This window comes from Rutilus rutilus, assembly GCF_951802725.1.
Source record: "Rutilus rutilus genome assembly, chromosome: 15".
Taxonomy (NCBI): Eukaryota; Metazoa; Chordata; class Actinopteri; order Cypriniformes; family Leuciscidae; genus Rutilus; species Rutilus rutilus.
Window position 1 is genome coordinate 35229191 of NC_140220.1, and position 19532 is coordinate 35248722.

The 19532-nt window shown below is 38.5% G+C and overlaps 1 protein-coding gene across 1 annotated transcript in view; it reads right to left on the reverse strand.

Moving 5' to 3' along the window:
- Positions 1–908: 908 nt before the first annotated feature.
- The window catches only part of rngtt (RNA guanylyltransferase and 5'-phosphatase), a 122099-nt gene continuing 103475 nt past the window's right edge, over positions 909–19532 (reverse strand). The window contains exons 14-16 of the mRNA XM_084431417.1: positions 8906–8972; positions 2804–2927; positions 909–1690 (exon numbers count right to left, since the gene is read on the reverse strand). Coding sequence (XP_084287543.1) covers positions 1536–1690; positions 2804–2927; positions 8906–8972 — 346 coding nt within the window. The 3' untranslated portion in view covers positions 909–1535. The remainder of the gene's footprint in view (positions 1691–2803; positions 2928–8905; positions 8973–19532) is intronic.

Consider the following 19532-nt stretch of genomic DNA (forward strand, 5'->3'; position numbering starts at 1 on the left):
ACAGCAGCCTAAAATAATGGCTAAATAGATATTTGGCTATTGGGTCTTAATAACAGTAACATTTCATGTTACAATGTCCTTGTTACATGTACTTGCTATAGTAATAACAGTAAATTATGCAAAATGACAAGCAACTAACCTTAAACCAAACCCTTATACCATAAACTAAGTAGATGTTGTTGGATATTTCTCAGTGTAATCACACAGTAACAAGGAAAAAAGGAAGTTATTACTTTACAAAGTCTACAAAGATTTTTGCCCTTTGATTAAAATGACCAGAGACATTTATTAATGACCAGAGACATTCATTAATTGGGTCAGGTTTGATTTCATGAACGACTACGCTCTGCATGACTCGATATCACCCAGATGCTGCTCGTCTTCGGTCTCATCATGAGCGTTTTGAGGCATCATAAATCCATCAGAAGTGCAATATGTGCTGCAATCACGGTCTAATCACTTGAGCATGCAGATGAGCTCAACACAGCCTCATAGTGTCGCGTTTCTTCATTTGTCTTATGAATGTCAGGTGTGACTCACTCCTCCAGAGACGGGGATAATGTCAGCTCTTCTCAGACGTGTGGATCTGCTCTTTGCACACCAGGTTTCAATATTGTAAACACTAGATGAGACGTGTGAGAGCAATAGAGAATGCCATCAACTTTAGCTGTGACAGTTCAATTACGAGTGACAGCCGCTGAGATGTTCACACATCCTTATAAATGACAAAAACAAGAATTGCGACAAATCCAATGATCTCGTATCATGTGACCTAGAATCAATACGGACACGAGATACAACTGGTTGTGTGAATCTTACCCATTTCAACTGAGGCTATATCATTTCTGACTGAGCAGGAATATCTTGTATCAATCCGTCGTATGTAATGCATTGTATGTGAAGGTATTGGCAGCTGGCAATCTTTATTTTTGGATTTATTGCTTTAATATTTTTTTTTTCCTCCAAAACAACGAGCCAAAACATCCAGGAAAACTTAAATACACCTGGCATTATTTAAGAAACAAAACCTGAGAAAAAAGGGTTGGGGCGACATTTTCAAATCAGCAAAATGACATACAAAAACACTCATGATCGTATGCTTTACTGATCAGTACTAAGAGTTACAGGTCTGGTGAGATTTCCACAGTGTTTTCAGTGTTTCAGGTCTGAATCTAGACAATCAAGCACACTTTACTGTTCTGTTCAGTAAAAAAAGCAGCTGCAGAACCAAAGAATGCAGAGCGCCTGTAACAAATACAGAACATAAAAAAGAAAAACAATGCAATTCATTTGAATTTTTATTCTTTTAAATAAGAACGTGCCTCGGCACTCAATGTTGAAACAAGCTCTCTCAACAGTGTCTTTAAATAGATCGTCAACATCATCCAAGATCAGAAGCCAAAGTCAGGCCAAAAAAACACAACGTTCTGCAGAAGTCTCTCCTCTTGTGGCGCGGACCGGCAGAGCTGCGGAACATTTCGGGAATAAAAAAATATCAAACGGCTTGAGCTGTGTCCCGCGGGATGACACTTGCGCTACTGCGGGATGCTGTGGTTGGCTCTCTTCGGGGGCGGGGGGGGCATCAGCTCGGAGTCGGCCGGGTGCTTGCGGGACTGCATCTGAGCGCACCGGTCCAGGAACTCGAAGAGAATCTCCTTCGTGACGGGGTGTTGGATGCTGTTGCAGACAGCTGTGAGGACAACAAGACACAGGTGAGAACAACAAACCCATACTGGGTCTTCAGCTTGCCTCATAGAATCTCGCTGAGCAAGTGGAGGTGTCAACTTGTTCATAGCTAGCTATAGACCTCATGCGCCAGAGAAACGAGGGCGCCGCCATCTTTAGAATATTGCCTTTTAACTTCCGTTTTCGCGGTCGCTCGGTATATTTCTATGGCATTGCCTTCCAGGAGTAATTAGCTTTTGAAGTGGATTTACTTAATGTAAAGTTAACGAACGTTATCATGAGGACTGTGATGTTTAAAGCAGATGACTTAACAAATGTCAGTCGACCGGGAAGATTTTAAAACGAGCCGTTCATTAATAAACACGAAAAATCGCTGTGAAAATACAGACCGGAAGACAAAAGACAACGAGCGCAGCGCTGAAAAGGGGCGGAGCTACATAAGGTCTATAGGAATAATAACCTTTGGTTTAATGGTGCAAACGTCACATCCAACTCTGTTATATTGCATGGCTTGCGAGTATATACAGTCAAACCAAAAATTATTCAGACACCAGATATCATTTTTGATATTGCTTTACTAGTGGGTGCAGGACACTATAGTTCATTTATGTAAGTGAGGAGAGCAAAATAAAGTAAACTGTGACACATTATACCCAAAAATTCTTCATACAGCGACTACCAGTAAAATTAATAACAATTTGGGACCAAAAATGATTCAGATACTTTGACCTGAGCATGTTTTGCTTAATGTGTTTTCATTAATTGCTAATTTGATCTTTTTACACCACAGACTGAACACAATGAAGCATTGCTTGGTAATCGGTTGACCTAAATTGTGTAGTTTAAACAGCTGACAGCTATTCAACCTTATTCATCTGTGAGACAGTCTAACAGAAGGATGGCCAAAACCAGTGAAATATGACACCAGTTCTTGTCATATTTTATTACCATTTTCTAAACTATAGTGAATAAACTGTGATAATATGAGAAATGTTGAAGGTGTCTGAATACATGTTGTTTTGACTGTACTTCTAGCCTTAAGAGTATGGTCTCATCTAGTCACCGACACAGAAACTGAGCTTGACCCTGGCTATAGTTTAACACATGTGGATCTTACCCATGGCTGTGTCGTATGAGTTGGGGAAGCTCTTGTCAATCCTCTGCCGCATGAACACCCAGGTGTTATTGACGAACGTGCACTCGATTATTTTATTATCGTACTGTTTCAGGTCCTTTGATATCTGGAGCAAAAAACAGTTTTGAGAAAGAGATTACACAGTTGCATCATTCAAACCGAAAAGCATTCTTGTAAACATATACAAACCACATTGTTGAAGAGTTCATATTTTATTGCATTCATATTTTAGATTTCTTATGTAATTTTATTCAAAGTGAAAGTAGAGAGATTAATAAAACCGTTTTTTCACCCAAGCCTTTGAGAACATGGCATAAGCTGAAACCCCCCGATTAGCATATCCTCCTCCTGAAGCGCTACGGTTTACAGTTTAGCTTCAACAGCAATTAAAGGGGTGGCTGATTATGAATTCACTTTTCTAACTTTAGTTAGTGTGTAATGTTGGTGTTAGAGCATAAACAACATCTGCAAAGTTACAACGCTCAAAGTTTAAAGCAAAGAGAGATTCTCTTTTACAGAAATCGCTTATTAAGGACTACAACAAACGGCTGGAGACTACAGGAAATATGCTAATCAATGACTTGAAGATAGTTAACTCCACATTCATCAACTAACCATTCAGAAACGTCACTTGTGCGTGTCTGTGTGAGGTAATCAGAGCTACTAACACACACCCACACAAGCTCTTGAAGCTCCGCCCTCTGTGCCGGGAGCAGCAGCTCATTTGCATTTAAAGGGACACACACAAAAACGCTCACCCTCAACACAAGTGACAATTTTAACATATAAAAACATATCTGTGGGGTATCACATGATTTCACACACACACTCTGGGGACATCAGAGACTTATTTTACATCTTGTGAAAAGGGCATTATACCAGCCCTTTAAACACACCTGAACCAGCTAATCAAGGGCTTCGGGATCACAAGACACTTTCAGGAAGTTGTGTTGGGGCAAGTTGAGTCAAGCTTTGCAGGATGTCGGACCTCCAGGTGCAGGATGGGACACCCCTGGATTAATTCCATCTCGATTCATTACAAAGTCTTTTGACAGCTTTGTTTGTCTGGTTTTCAACAGAGAATTTTGCGTAAAATAAGTGCTTCATTAAGTTGAACCGCATCGGTTAAAAAAGTTTATTTGTTGACCACCACAAGAGATGATGCAGGAGGAGAGGGAATCGGTGTCGGGACACGAAAACGGGACGGACACAAATCTCCAATCTCTCCGCTAAATGTCTCTGCAGCTCGCCTGCTAACCACCAAACTAATTGTTGACGCTTTTTGTAGGTTGTAAAGTAACGGCCGACGCGTGATGTGTAATTACTGCCACAACACAGATGTCTCAATACATGACAGTTTCACAAAGGCCTTAAGAAAACAGGAGCGTGTTTGGCCCAAGTAAGCGAGAGAAAGGAATATCTCAAAGATAAAGAGACTCGGTCCTCAGTAAAGCGTGGCAGGTTGGTGTGTGGAGGAGGACGTGAGCTGGCAGTAAAGCCGCCCCCTTCTGGGCCTGTTGGCATGATGGGATGAGTAAATATCCTCACCATCCAACAGTGAAGGGCATCTGTGAGCACAGAGGGGAAGCTGAACATTTCAGGACTGACATTCACACGCAACAATATTCAAAGATCGATTAACCTTTGGTGGTACGGTACCTTTTCTCGCATCAGACACGTCCTGCCTTGCCGTCGCTGAGAGAACGCAAACACGGGCAACTCAACAGTCTCCGGCTCGGCTTAACAGAGCCAAATATAATAGAGGCGTCTGGCCAAAGATTCAGTGCACGCTTTCACACCCCACACAACGGTGGCAGAGATCCAGGGATGTTGTTCGGCTTTCGTCTGGCACAGAACATGATGCTCCCGTTAGTTTTGGATGGGACCATCATGACACCCCGGTCACCCTCTAGAAGTCCTGGCAGGCATTTACACACACCACACGCTGCCGAAAGCAGCCGAATCCACTCCATCACAGCTAAAGCCTGCCAAACACCTTCGTGGTTTGTAATGATAGTAGGGTCGTCGACAATACAAAAGTAAATCAATTTAATCAAAGTAACAGTCGGGGGCATCACAGCTCCTCCAACCACATTTTGGCAAATCATCATTACATTTAAAGAGTGCAAACAAAACACGGTTGCACAGACAACATGCAAATACTACAACTACTGCCTAGTCACCAACCAATCAGGTGTGACTATCACATAATTAATATTCATGAGTCAAGCATTTTGATATGGTTCATATACCCCCTTTTTAAGAGAACCAATAACTGTGACAAGATTGTTAAAACGATCTCTTTAAATAGCAGGTCCATTCGTGATGCAACTGCAATTTCAGTTCAGATTTGCTCAGTCTTGTGGAAATCAAATTATTTGGGATGCTCTGCATCAGACTTGACTTGGTCTCATGAACAAAACTCTATGCATAACAAGGAGAAACGGCTATTTTCTTGAAACTGGGTGCCACAACTCGGATAAGGAGTCTTTTGTGCACTTTTTTTCCATGCATGATTATGCGGGCCGAGGCCAGAAATCCCCAACAGGGAGGACCGTGGTGGAAGAAAGTGGACCTCTATTCTCTGCCTCCTCTCAGATGTCATTATTGAGTGAAATTTGAATACAATGAATATTTCTTTAGCATTTATAAACGATATCTGCTTGTATTATACAACACAATGTACAGCTGCACAATTAATTGTACAATAAAGGCACAAATAAGGTGTTAAACAGGACTGTTCCCAGCATGCACCGCGGCATGAGTAAATCATGTGGTGTTGGCTGCAGCTCTGTCCTTAAAAATTGATTGTTGAATGTCAGTCTAAGGGTACGTTTATACGACAACGATACGCTTAAAACTGAGAAGTCTTTCCATTGAGTTTTCCATGAACAGGTGACACCATTGTCAAAACGATCCCCATTCACACGGATCCGCGAAAACGACTAAAAACGCTGTATTCTGCTGCCAGACCATTAGATGACGATGAAACACTACAGACTGAACACATAATACGCATGTGCGTGACGTGCACTTTGAACTTTACGTTTTCAGGCTCCCAAAACGCCAGTGTCGTGTAAACGAACGGCCAAAAGGTTTTTGTTGGAAACAGTGTCGTATAAACAGCCCCTAAAGCCCTATTCGGACAGTAATGGTTTCTCATGTGGACACTCGTAAAAGGTAAAAGATAAAAGATAAAACTCATTCATTCAGATCCACGATGGAGGACCAAGTTTTGTTTACAAGTCTTGTATTTTATCTCAAAACCGTGGATATTAGCGGAAATAAAGTTAATACAGCCTCTTATTTACATAAGGTAAATATTGGTCAATATTGTTTATGTATATATTTGCTGCCATAATAACGGCCCATTTCAAATGTTTACATGCTCCTTTGAGCGGTGATTAAATATTGTTCTTGTAAATACTTTCTAGCTTTTCAGTAATAAAAGTGTAGGCTAGATATTTAAAATGCATCCAAATGACAGTGGAGCGCAACAGTTATCGTACGGTGGTCAGCTGTGGTCAAAAAGGATTTAAACAGTGAATTTTCAATTGATCTCTTCTTGTAAACTCAGAGATTCGGACAGCAATTAAATCTGTGTTGTAAACCTTGGTGTTTGTCAAAAAAAACAGTAGGTAATTCGTCCGGGGAGTTTTGAGCAGGTGGTGGGAGAAAAACACTGATATTCTGGATTCTGACGCCAATATAATCACAGGCTAGCCCCTGTACATGTTGAAAATACTATACGACCCCATGAGAAACAATTACCGCCAGAACAGGGCTATCGTGTGTGTGTTGAATGTTAAGGATGCTACGTGCTAACTTAGATACCTTGCTGTATTCTGTTCATCATCATTTCTTCTGCAGAGTCTCTTTACCCACAGCTCACAAGGAAAAACATTACGTGTTGTTACTCTGTGGTTTTCTTTTTGCTTGATTATTTCACTCAAACTGTGAAACAATTATTCGTCAGGATCAGTGGACAATGCAGCCAGCCACAACTAATAGAAATAGTGGTCACGTTTACACACGTGAAATAAAAACACACTTTTTCAATCATATGAAATGACATGTATGTACAATATGAGCTATGATTAGTCTACAAATTTGATTAATTTCCAAACCATTAGTATATTCTTGCAGTTTGATTGACTGAGTGGACATTATGTGGCCTCTTGACTGGGTCATCTGTTCTCCTACAACACCAATAACTGCTTTCATGTCCTAGTCTATAAAAACTGCTCGTCCGTCTGTGGAAATTTTAACCACACAACGTATGCTAAATAAACAGAATAATTTAATAAATGTTAAAGGAAGGTAGAGACACAGTCAGCAGCACATCAGATGTGGTTTAGAGTGAAGGAAACAAATCAGTTATGAATGAACAAATACCAGTTACCATAGTTACCCATTCATTTACTATTAAGTGTGCATTTTAGAGACAGTAAAAAATAGAAAAAAAGCCTAAATATTGTTTAATGGGTTTCTTGCCAGGCGAAGAAAAAAAGAAGCTATTTTCAAAAAGAGAAACTAGACTTGGATTTGAGACAAACACTTGAGATTTGTGAACACAGACATCTGACAAAATAATGGTCTTTATGTTAAGTTAAAGTTTATGGGAGAATCACCTCACAACTGATTCTAATAGAGTTGGCGTTAGCATGTTGTTAACTGTAATTTAACAACTATAAAAACATGCAAATATCAGGTGAAATAATCCTCGACATTTCTACACTAAATTAATGCTTTCATAATCAGTGCTTCTCTCACTTCATCTTCCATCCCTCTCTCTCCTTTTTACTATTATTCATGGAAAATACAGTAAAATGTGTCAGATTTAGCCAGGATGGCTAATTTTTTCATCTGTAGTCCTTGGGCAGGTTAATGCAAAAAGTACAAAGATTACAATATACAAATACAAAACTATTACACTAAGATTCCGATAAATGTTCACATTTTTGATTTGACAACAACCACTTTTTTTTTTTCATTTCTAGAGAAACCACAATGACTTATAAGATATTTTGAATCCTCTGAAAGTACTTCTTCACCCCTTGTACCAGCTCTTTTAATGTGTACTCCTTGAATATGGGTTGAGCAAAAATCTTAAAAACCATCACTAAATCAGCTAACTGAATGAAGTGTTTCCAGTAGCTAATGGCTTAAGAACTTGTCTATAGACAGTTTCATGAGGTTTTAAGGGTTAGTTTACCCCAAAAAATAAAACTCTGAAAATCCTTTACTCACCCTTATGTCCCAAACCCACAAGACTTCGGAAACACAAATTAAGGTCTTTTCAATTAAACCTGAAAGGTTTCTGTGTCCCTCCATTTGATAGTCCAGGTAACCAAAACTTAAGACGATTCAAAAGGTCATAAAGGCGTCATAAAAATGTGTCAATAATAAATTAAGTGTTTTAATCAGTCTTGTGATGCGCAAGAACCAATGAGGGACACGCACAAGTTTCCATGTTTACAAAATGTGAGCACTACATATCCTCGTTAAGATGTGAATAAAAGCCTAAACTGAATCTGTCCATCATGTAACGTGATCGTATCTCTTCACAAGACATGGATTAAACCACTTCAATTCATATGAATTTGTTTTATGACACCTTTGTATATTTTTTTGTGGATCTTCTAAGTTTTGGTTAACTTGACTTTCAACTGAGAAACCTCTCAGGTTTAATTAAAAAGACCTTCATTTGTGTTTCGAAGATTAACCAAAGTCTTACGGGTTTGAAATGTAAATTTGTGGCTGAACCAAGAATAGGCTTACACGTTTCTGTACAATACGTTCCATCTTTTACTGAGCTTGCCGCAGTGCATTCTGGGATTACCAGCTCCTCTAAGGATATATGTGATGCATCTTCAAAAAAAGCTGCTGTTTAAGTGGGCAGATCAGTGTTTCAGTAAAGACCTCGTGTGTGACACGATGTTCACCTGTCTGACTCGATTAATTAAAAGCGCATCATGTAAAGAACACTTGAAAATGACACGACTATCTTTAGCAGCGCCTGCACTTGCGGTGGGAACGCTGACAGGAGGAATTATCAAAGCAGCAAACCAATGTTTCTCTCACCTTCATTTGTGCAAAGGGCATGTCATAGCTCCCCACGTACAGGAGACCCACCATCTGCGGGATCAGTCTGGAGAAAGAGACAAAATAAAGATCTAAATTAAATTTCACATCCGGACAAGCAAGCATTGTGATATTCCCCGAGACAGCGTAACTCTGGGAAATAATAGCAGCTCTGCTAAGGAGGATATCCTTCGATACTGCCATGTAATTATCTGGGCTTCATAATAAGTGCCTGGGACTTTCACAGTCGGGATAAGGTTCCCAAATACAAAGACGCAGAGGGCTTTGTGATATGAGTGGGAATGTTCGGAAGGGAGTGTTTTTGAGGACAAGGATTTTAACGTCAACGTCGAAAATGACTTTGAATGGGATGACGATAAATGCAGCACTGGCCTCATCGAGTCACTGAAATGAATGCACTGAATGACAGCAAATAAATAAATGTTGATTTAACGTGTTAATTTAATTAATTAGTTATGAAAAAATAACGCATTTAACACACCCATGTAGGTCCTCTCACATTTCACACAGCTGATTGGTGACGCACATCATGCAGGGCAACAACTCACTGCATGACAGAGCCTAGAGAATGCAGTTACAGTACCAGTCAAAAGTTTGGAAACATTACTATTTTTAATGTTTTTGAAAGAAGTCTCTTATGCTCATCAAGCCTGCACTTTAAAAAAAAAAAAAAAAAAAAAGTAAAATTATGAAATATTATTACAATTTAAAATAATGTTTCTCTTTTTTAATATATTTTAAAATGTAATCTATTTTTGTGATGCAAAGCTGAATTTTCATCAGCAAGTACTCCAGTCTTTGGTGTCTTATGATCCTTCAGAAATCATTCTAATATGATGATTTGATACTCAGTTATCAATGATGGAAACAGTTGTGCTGTTTAATATATTTTTTTGGAATACTTTTTTCAGGATTCATTGATGAGTAAAACGTTAACAGCATTTATTCATAAAAACAGCATTTATTCAAAATAAAAACATTTCTAACAATATAAATCGTTACCATCACCTTTTATCAATTTAACGCATCCTTGTTGAATTAAAGTACTAATTTCTTTAAAAAAAAATTAGTTATTGTTCCCAAACTTTTGAACGGTAGTGTATATTGTTACAAAAGATTTCTATTCTAAATAAATACAGTTCTTTTTAACTTTTTATTCATCAAATAATCCTGAAAAAAGTATCTCAGGTTATAAAAAAATATTAAGCAGCACAACTGTTTCCAACATTGATCATAAATCATCATATTAGAATGATTTCTGAAGGATCATAAGACACCAAAGACTGGAGTACTTGCTGATGAAAATTCAGCTTTGCATCACAAAAATAAATTACATTTTAAAGTATATTAAAAAAGAGAACCATTATTTTAAATTGTAACAATATTTCATAATATTACTGTTTTTTTTTTTTTTTAACTGCAGGCTTGATGAGCATAAGAGACTTCTTTCAAAAACATTAAAAATAGTAACGTTTCCAAACTTTTGACTGGTACTGTATATGCACCGACAATTCAAGATATTGGGGCAAAAATGCCCCTGTATGAGTTTTTGTCTCATATTTATATCATATGAAATAGGCTAGTTCAGCAATATCACACGAGTAACGAGTGCAATATCACACGAGTGCTGTTTTTGTTTCGAACAGCATGAGTGCAAATGTGACACTGATTTAATACAACAGTTTAATAAATAATAAAGTCAATAATGTGTTATATTTTAGACACAAGATCGTCTGTTTTTGTCAGCGAAAACATTACATATAAAGCCACAGCAGAACGAGTGTGTCTCTGAGAACACAGAGCAGATGACGTACTCATTTAGACATTTACAGCCACCTACTGCCAGTTTTAGTTTCTTATTTATAGAATTAATTTATTTAAAAAAAATAATTTCCTATTCCACAATTAGTAAAAAAAAAAAGAAGAAAATTCGGTCATAATTTACTCACCCTCATGGCCACTGTAGCCTAAAAGTTTGTTTAATAAATTCTATGTTGAATCAAATATAATATTTCTTTCTAAAGCTACTTTTTGTAATGTCTATTCTAGGGTTGAGCCGATAGACGATGTCATCGTTGAGCCAGCGATCCCACCACAAATATTTATTAGCATCTTAACAGCCTTTTCTAAAAGCTCATATGACATGGTCTTTCATAATGCTTCATAAAATGCATAGTTTTAGAGATATAATCCTCAGACTTGAAATTAAGCACGATTAGACTTGTGGGATTCACTTTAATTGTGGATATAAGTTGTTATACCACATTTTATAGATTTCAAAAATATATTCTTAATATTTTTTGTTTTGTTTTTTATGTTTGAGGTTATAGCCTATATTATCTTTTGGAGGTAATTTCTCAGCTAAATATGCATAATTAATTAGATAAAAAAAATGTAATCGCTTGACAGCCCTAATATATTTAAAGAGGATATGGTTAGAAATATTTGTAATTATTTTGAAATAAGTCTCTTATGATCACAAATGCTACATTTAATTGATGCAAGAATACTGTAATATTGTGAAATAATATTCAATAAAAAAGAACTGTTTTCTATTGTAATATATTGTAAAATGTAATTTACTCCTGTGATCAAAGCTGAATGTTCAGCATCATTACTCCAGTCTTCAGCGTCACATGATCCTTCAGAAATCATTCTGATATGATGATCAAGAAACATTTCTGATTATTATTATTATCAATGATAAAAACATTCCTGCTGCCTGATATTTTGTGGAAAGCATGATACTACTTTTTCAGGATTCTTTGTTAAATATACAGTTCGAAAGAACAAAATGGAAAAGAAATTGAAAACTTTGTAGCATTTTAAATATTGGTGAGAATATTAACATTTAGCTTTGTATATTAACAAACACACACAGATCAATTCATTAAACAGTTGGACTACTTTTGCCTCCCTGACCCATATTTGGACGGGGGGGTAATAAAGATAAAAAAATACAACGAAATAAGTCCTTTAATGTCTGTATACCACAATCACACGTGTAATATCTTTGAATTATCCTCATTTAGGGGCTTTTCTCAGCCAATATGAATCTGCATATTGAACAGCCATAATAAACATCAACTGAACGATCACATCATACCTGACATCTCATCTGAAAGCTGACAGTCTACTCTAAATGATTCATCTGACTGAGAAATGAATAAATGAGGACTGGAAATGGATTCAGAATTAAAATCAAATGATCATTGCAAATGTTTTCTTCGTCTTTGATTTCCCCACACACGGACTGTAGGACTCTGCAGGCCTGTCCTCTCATCACCGGCGGTCTGTAATGGTCCCAGCTGTTCACACGCACACGCCCACTAAAATGTGTTACCATCCAAAATAGTAGTAAATCAACGGGGAGGAGACCGGATCCAAACCCTGACACTGAGGGCAAAAGAGCTGCCTGCCAGTCAAGCTAATGGTGCGGTATATTTGGAGCATCCCGAAACACCGAGACTGTTTTTAGCCTCTGTTACTGAGCGCTTGTTTCGTCCCTTTGAAATGCAGATCACCTCACAGCTTTTTGTCAAATAATGAAACTCAGTGTAGTTGTTTACATGGCCATTGGAAAGCAACTTCAGTGTGAACCAGACCTCAACATCAGCGTCTGATCAGCGTCAACATCCGGCTGGTGTGTGTGTGTGTGTGTGTTTGACGTCCTCGGTCTCTCTCTGCTCTTTCAGCAGGTGTGCTTCACACTGGTGTGTCATTACTGTTTCCAGAAATGGTGTAGCAATCGGTGAACTGCTGAAATGTGCATTTCTCTCTTCCTATAATAATTAAGAGACCATCAAGCTCAAACATCTGTTGACTGCTCAAAAAAAGAAATCATTTAGGAGTATCTGGTTGTCTTTTTCACTTGATGATCATGTTTCAGAGGAAATGTGTTCATGAAACACTGATGGCTGTACGTCAATCTGTGAAACTGCCGGATCACAAACGTAAAGTCCTGTTCACACTGACAGTGATTAAACGGTTACCACGGTATCCAACCCTATCAGTCGCCAGATCACTCTGCAATATCATTGGTCGTTGCTGTAGTGTGTTACCGCTCATTTGCATGAGGACAAATAAGAGCGTCCTCGATAAAGAAAAGGAGAAAACCTGTTCAAAACACATACCAAGTTCTTATGAATGTACTCTCTGTATTCGAGTTGGGCTCGTATGGTTTCCTCAACAAGTTAATAAATAAACAGTTTCAATTGAATGATTTCGTGAATGTACTCATAGATTTGAATCATTATTTCCTAAAAGATGAATTATTTCATTAAGCTTTGGGAATGGCACCCAAGGACATTATATAACCTGAAGTAACCGTGTCATAAACACATCAAATAATATGAAATATTAAGAGACTTGACACACAGTCATGAGGGTCTACAGGTTTCCTCACTATATCTATGTTTTTTTTTCTACACCACATGCAACACATGACTTTTAATAGGAAAACAAATGTTTTTGAAACACTAATAAGCAGTTTTGTTAATATATATTTCTAAGTAATATGGCAAACTACTTAAAGGTGCAGTAAGCGATTTCTGAGAATCATTGTTGAACACTGCTGATATTTGAAATAAACCCACACAAACACGCCCCTCCCTTCATCCAAAATGCACGAACGAGCACTGCAAATGTCTCTTTTATCATAGCAAAAGGAAAGCAAAATAATGCTTGGATTATGAACAAATGAACGACAAGGAAGCACAAAAAATGAACAGAGTATATACAAGCAAGAGTTCGACTCAGAACCAATATCAACCTGTTTTCATGCCTTCCTGCTTCGGTCTCAACAGCGCTGGAAAGCTTTTCTAATATTAACACGGGTCCTAAAGCCTGATACTCTCCTTACTGATATTGCCTGATCATAACCCTTCTTTTTCTAATGATATTCCTCTGAGCTTTTCTCTTTCGCAATGTCTCTCAGCCATCTAAAGCCTTCTGATTGGCTCACTCTCTCTCCTCCCATCATGAGTGGACACGCCCCCTACTGCTGATTGGCTCACTCTCTCTCCTTCCATCATGAGTGGACACGCCACCTACGGCTGATTGGCTTACCCTCTCTCCTCCCATCATGAGTGGACACGCCCCCTACGGCTGATTGGCTCACCCTCTCTCCTCCCATCATGAGTGGACACGCCCCCTACGGCTGATTGGCTCACCCTCTCTCCTCCCATCATGAGTGGACACGCCCCCTACTGCTGATTGGCTAACTCTCTCTCAGAGCCATATAGAGAGAGAGTTGCGACAACTCCATTGACTACAATGGAACGCTTTTTTTACAGCAATGGCGGCTCGTAGAGCCTTTCAATAGTTCCCGGAAGTAACAGCAGCGCGGTAGAACAGACCGTTTGTGATGCAGTTTTAAAAGATAAGACGTTTAAAGAATAAGATTGTATATTATCAGATTATCTGAATCAAATAAACTTGTGTTTTAAAGCATGCTAGTTGATTCCGAAGCACTTCCTGGAACTATCTGAGGTCTACGCGAATCACGTGACAACTAAGCATTTTGAACTTCCGTTGTCGCAACTCTCTCTCTATATGGCTCTGCTTCCATCATGAGTGGACACGCCGCCTACGGCTGATTGGCTTACTCTCTCTCCTTCCATCATGAGTGGACACGCCCCCTACTGCTGATTGGCTCACTCTCTCTCCTTCCATCATGAGTGGACACGCCCCCTACTGCTGATTGGCTCACTCTCTCTCCTCCCATCATGAGTGGACACGCCCCCTACTGCTGATTGGCTCACTCTCTCTCCTCTCATAATGAGTGGACACGCCCCCTACTGCTGATTGGCTCTCTCAAAAATCGCTCACTGCACCTTTAAGGTTGCCTTTTCAATGAATTTAAGACTTGTAATTCATCTCCCCCTCAATATATCAGGACAGTTGTACCATCCTGATTTTTCTGTTGACAGAAATTAAAAACAGATGTTTATGATAGTAAAGGTGAATTAAAATTATTAAAGGTATGAATAAATAAATTGGAAAAAAGTCAAATACTCTCTTGCAGAATGTCAGACAAGCACGGTCTGCATGGGATCCTTGTCAGAGAATGGAGAATGGAGGGTAGCCGAGCTGAAAATGGGATGATATTTCACCTTTTAACAAGTCCAGGACTCCAAAGGAGAGTGTTAGAGTGTTGGCATGTTTCAACTTCAGCCGTGTGACAGAAAAGTCCTGATGTCTTGTCATAGAAAGCCTTTGGAAGAACTTGAAAACACCAAATCGCTCAATACTAAAAGTTTGAATGGTTGTGAACAAAATCTTCTCTGCTTGGTCAATGACCACTGAAACTGAACTGGAAACTCAGCTTTTTTACTGTAGAAATACAAGGTCAGTGGAGATGTCACTGCTGTCGTTCTCGCATGTATAGCATCAACTCAAAAGACTCAAAGTGTAGCTCCTTTTTACATTACAGAGTCTGTAAATCCAACAGGAGAAGGTTTGAGTTTACTTTACCCTTTCAGGATTTGAGGCAACAAAGACTTTTTAAAGTCTACTAGACCACTGAGACATGCTCTGAAAGAATTCTTTCTGCTGCTTTTAAAACACATGAAGCGTGTTTGTGGAGCGGCTAGACTAATGAAATGTTTATCTGTTTTCAAAACACACAAATTCATTTCCTTAAAAATTGTACCAAATGAAACCAAGGTGCTCTCATTACCGCTCTCCAGCATTCAGTGCCGTCTATGCAAAGAGTCAGGGGTTCTTGTGTTATTTTACCCATCTCATTTCAAAGCTCTCGGCAAATATAGAGGGCATGGTGAGAGGGAAAAACACTCACAGATAAAGAGAGAGAGAGAGATCTGTGTGTGTGGGAGGAGAGTGGAGATGTCATCTTTCTCAGTTTCCTGGCAGGGAAGTAACCCCGCTAATAACCTCATTGCTCGCTGGCACATCTGCTGTGGGAAAGACAGGACTCTGTGATGCTTCCTTGACACACACTGCCCATTGGCTTTCTCAATATATATATATTTAACATACACGCTGGACAAAAAGGAAAGAAAAGAAAAAAGCTTGGGAAAACTTAAACATGTTAATCAAAGCTTAGAGCAAATTATCCACTGGGTAAAATCCTAATGATGATGTAGAAACGTTCACATGCGCAGTTACTGGTCATCAGAATCAAGTTGAAATTGGGCTTTGTCTTTCGAGTTAAAGGGGTCATATAATGCCATTTTTGTACAAGCTAATATGATTCTTTAGGGTCTAAATTAAAAGTTTGTAATATACTTTAATTAAAAATTCTCATTAGTATTGTAAGAAAACACTCATTTTACCTGGTCAAAAACAGCTCTGTTTTCAGCATGCCGTTTAAGTGCATGTGTCTTTAAATGATAATGAGCTTTGCTCACCCCGCCCCTCTGTTCTGTACGTACACCGTTTGTAATAATAACACAATAACCATAACGCGTTGTTCATTATAAACGTGGGATTATGAATTATATTGAGAACGTTGTACATAGAAAACATGCCGTAATGTACCCTGAGTGTAAACCTTAGCCGCATTCATCATGAAGCGTGCAGCAAGCGATTTGCAAAGATTAATAGAAAGATTAATATAAAGGTTAATAAAACGTTACACTCACTTCTTCTTCTGGAGGTGCAGCAGGAACACGAATAGTTGGTACCGATCCTTTTTTCAGGAGCAGCTTCTTAGCAAAACCAGCTTTATACTGACCCTCGTTTATAAAGCAGTCTGGTGAAATGATTCGCACAAACATGAAAGCATTGCTGTTGATCGTGGGGAATATTCCCTTTGAAAACAAACTCAGCCACTGCGTCTTCAGCGGTTCGGGTTTAGGAACATCAAAATGATGCTGTGTTTCTTATTACACCCAAGAACAGAACACCACAATCGCTTAGACGCCATTCCGCCATTCAGTGCTCCAGCGTATCAACAATGACCGCGCCGGCCCGCGCGGGTCTGTGTTGAAACGCTGCTGTCAATCAACAATCGTGGGAGGGGCGTCCGACCGTGTGACGTCACAAAATCGAACGGCTTGATTTGAGATGGGGGGAAACATATAAAGAGATTAAAAAAAAAAAACACTGGATTTTTATCATTTTATGATGGTTGTGTACAGGCACTGCCAACACACATTTCAGTACAATCAACTTGTAAAAGTGCATGTACCATTATATGACCCCTTTAAGTCTTTCTTTTGAAGCGAGGAGGAGCTGCTACTTTCTGGTGTTTGATTATTGTGATATTATCTATATGCAGGTGCCTAAGCGTTGTTTACAGGTGCTGGACTCTGTTTATCATGAAGCATTAAGGTTTATTACTAATTCAAAAGCCATTACCATTATTGTTTACTGTAGTCTCGGGTAGGATGGCCTGCGTTGTCATCCCGTAGACTTAAGCACTGGTGCATATTTATTTATAAAATGATTCTGGGTTTGCTTCCCTCTTATTCACAGCAGTACACCATTCAAAAAGGTGTGAAGGACTCTTGTTTTTATACATATCCTGAAAGTCCATACACATATAGGTCAAAGGGTGTTTAGTTATGCTCCGTTTGATTGGAACCAGTTCAGATGAATTATGCTTTAAAGAGTTAGTCTCTCTAAATTAATTCATGGATATTTGAAATGATCTGGTTTTTGGATTTACCTGATTGTAATAGTTTTGAGTGATATGTGTACATGTTGAATATGTAAAATAATGTATTTGTTTATGTTCAAATATTTCTTTATTAAGTGTGGTGCCTCTGTCTTGGCTCATGTAAAAGAGATTTTAAATCTCAAGACTTTTATTTCCTGGTTAAATAAAAATAAGTAAATAAAAAAATAAATAATCACCAGTGGCTATTCAGTTCGCTTACATGACTCTTATCATCATTATTATTATTTTGGTCACGCTTTAGATTAGGGTCCAATTCTCACTATCAACTAACTATGACTTTTGATAATTACTGCTTATTAATAGTGAGTAAAGTAGTTGTTAAGTTTAGGTATTGGGTGGGTTAAGAGATGTAGAATATAGTCATAAAGCACATATTAATGCCTTATTCTGCATAAGTATGAACATCCTATAGTAATATGCATGCTCATAAGCAACTAGTTAATAGTGAGAATTGGACTCTAAAACTAAAGTGTTACCATTATTTTTATTTTATAACAGCATAGATATTTTGCAAGCTGCCTTATAAATCCATCTTTGCCCCAAGAGTCAAGACTCCACTCATGCGTTCTGTCTGATCTATTTTTAAGTTTTGCTTTACGTATACATGCGTCAGACGAACGTCTTTCTCCATAGCTTCTTGCTGTTTTCTTTTTTTTGTGGAGTTTATAAAATGGCTTGTCTTTTAATAATGCGCAGGGCATCCATGTCAGTTTTTACGCCAATAGACCAATGAGAAGAGTGTGGGGGCGGGACACTGAGTATACAGTAACAACTGTGCATTTGCCTCAGGGGTTTAGAAACTACATTTCTGGTGTGTTTGAGCAGAAACAGCATTTTAAGTTCTAGCCTCCTTTCCAGATGGTTAATGTGAAATAAAAGAAAGCGTAATAACATTCTTTTTAAATGAAAGCTATATCCTTGAATACACAGATGCAGATCTTAAGGCATCTGAACTCGACAAAAGTGTACAAATAAGAGTGAAGTTTGACATCATCTCATTCCTGGTGCAGAATCTGGCGCTGGACAGGTGAACTCTTCACCTCAGACTGCAAGAGCATGATGGAAGGCACACAGAGCAAGCTTTTGCATTATACTGCATACATTTTTTATTGTTTTTCTATTTAAACATCTGGCAAAGTAACACAGCAAATGGCCGCTGAGGTTCTCTGCGTTCGGTGCATACAGTATCTACAGTAGGGGTGTAAGAAAAAATCGATACACATGAGTATCGCGATATTTTATTTTGCAATACTGTATCGATTTTCAAAAACGCAATATCGATTTTTTTTTTTTTTACGTCCACAAATATTCATGGTAACTGGTTCACGTTTATGTTGTTTAAATACCTACCACTAGATAGCTATGCTGAGACGCACCGCTAGTGTCCTCGCCAGGCTCGCCGAACGGTGCGTGTCCACTGGCAAGGAGCGAGCGTTTTCAATTCATTCCTATGGAAGTCGAGCTTCACGCTCAGCAGTGCATTTTGGGATTGACAGCGGACCAGAGAAAGCGTTGAGAGCGTCAAAAGGTTGTGCAGTTCTCGACTTTATGCAAATATCAAGCGAAAAACGCGGTCAGCAGCCAATTGCTGTGAGGTTTGGGATGTGACGTCTGTCTTTAGAGTTTAAAAATATAATAATTGTGCCGGAGTTTATTATGGATTTAGTGCTTAAATCATTTTGTTTACAAATTAGACGCTTTGCAGTTGTTATATATATGTTAAAGATTTTATTTTGGATGTGTTTATTGTTATTATATTGGCTGGGTTTATAAAATTGAAAGGATCTTTGCTTGGTGCATTTGGAAACAAAGCTTGTCTATTTCTAAATGTAACCGCGTGCATGATGATTATACTGTCCGTGTGTTGAAAAAAACTTAGATTAAACACACTCGTAACAGACACACCCCAAAGCGGAGACGTTACAGCGTTACAGGCACCGAGCGGAGTTTTGCCGCTGTAGT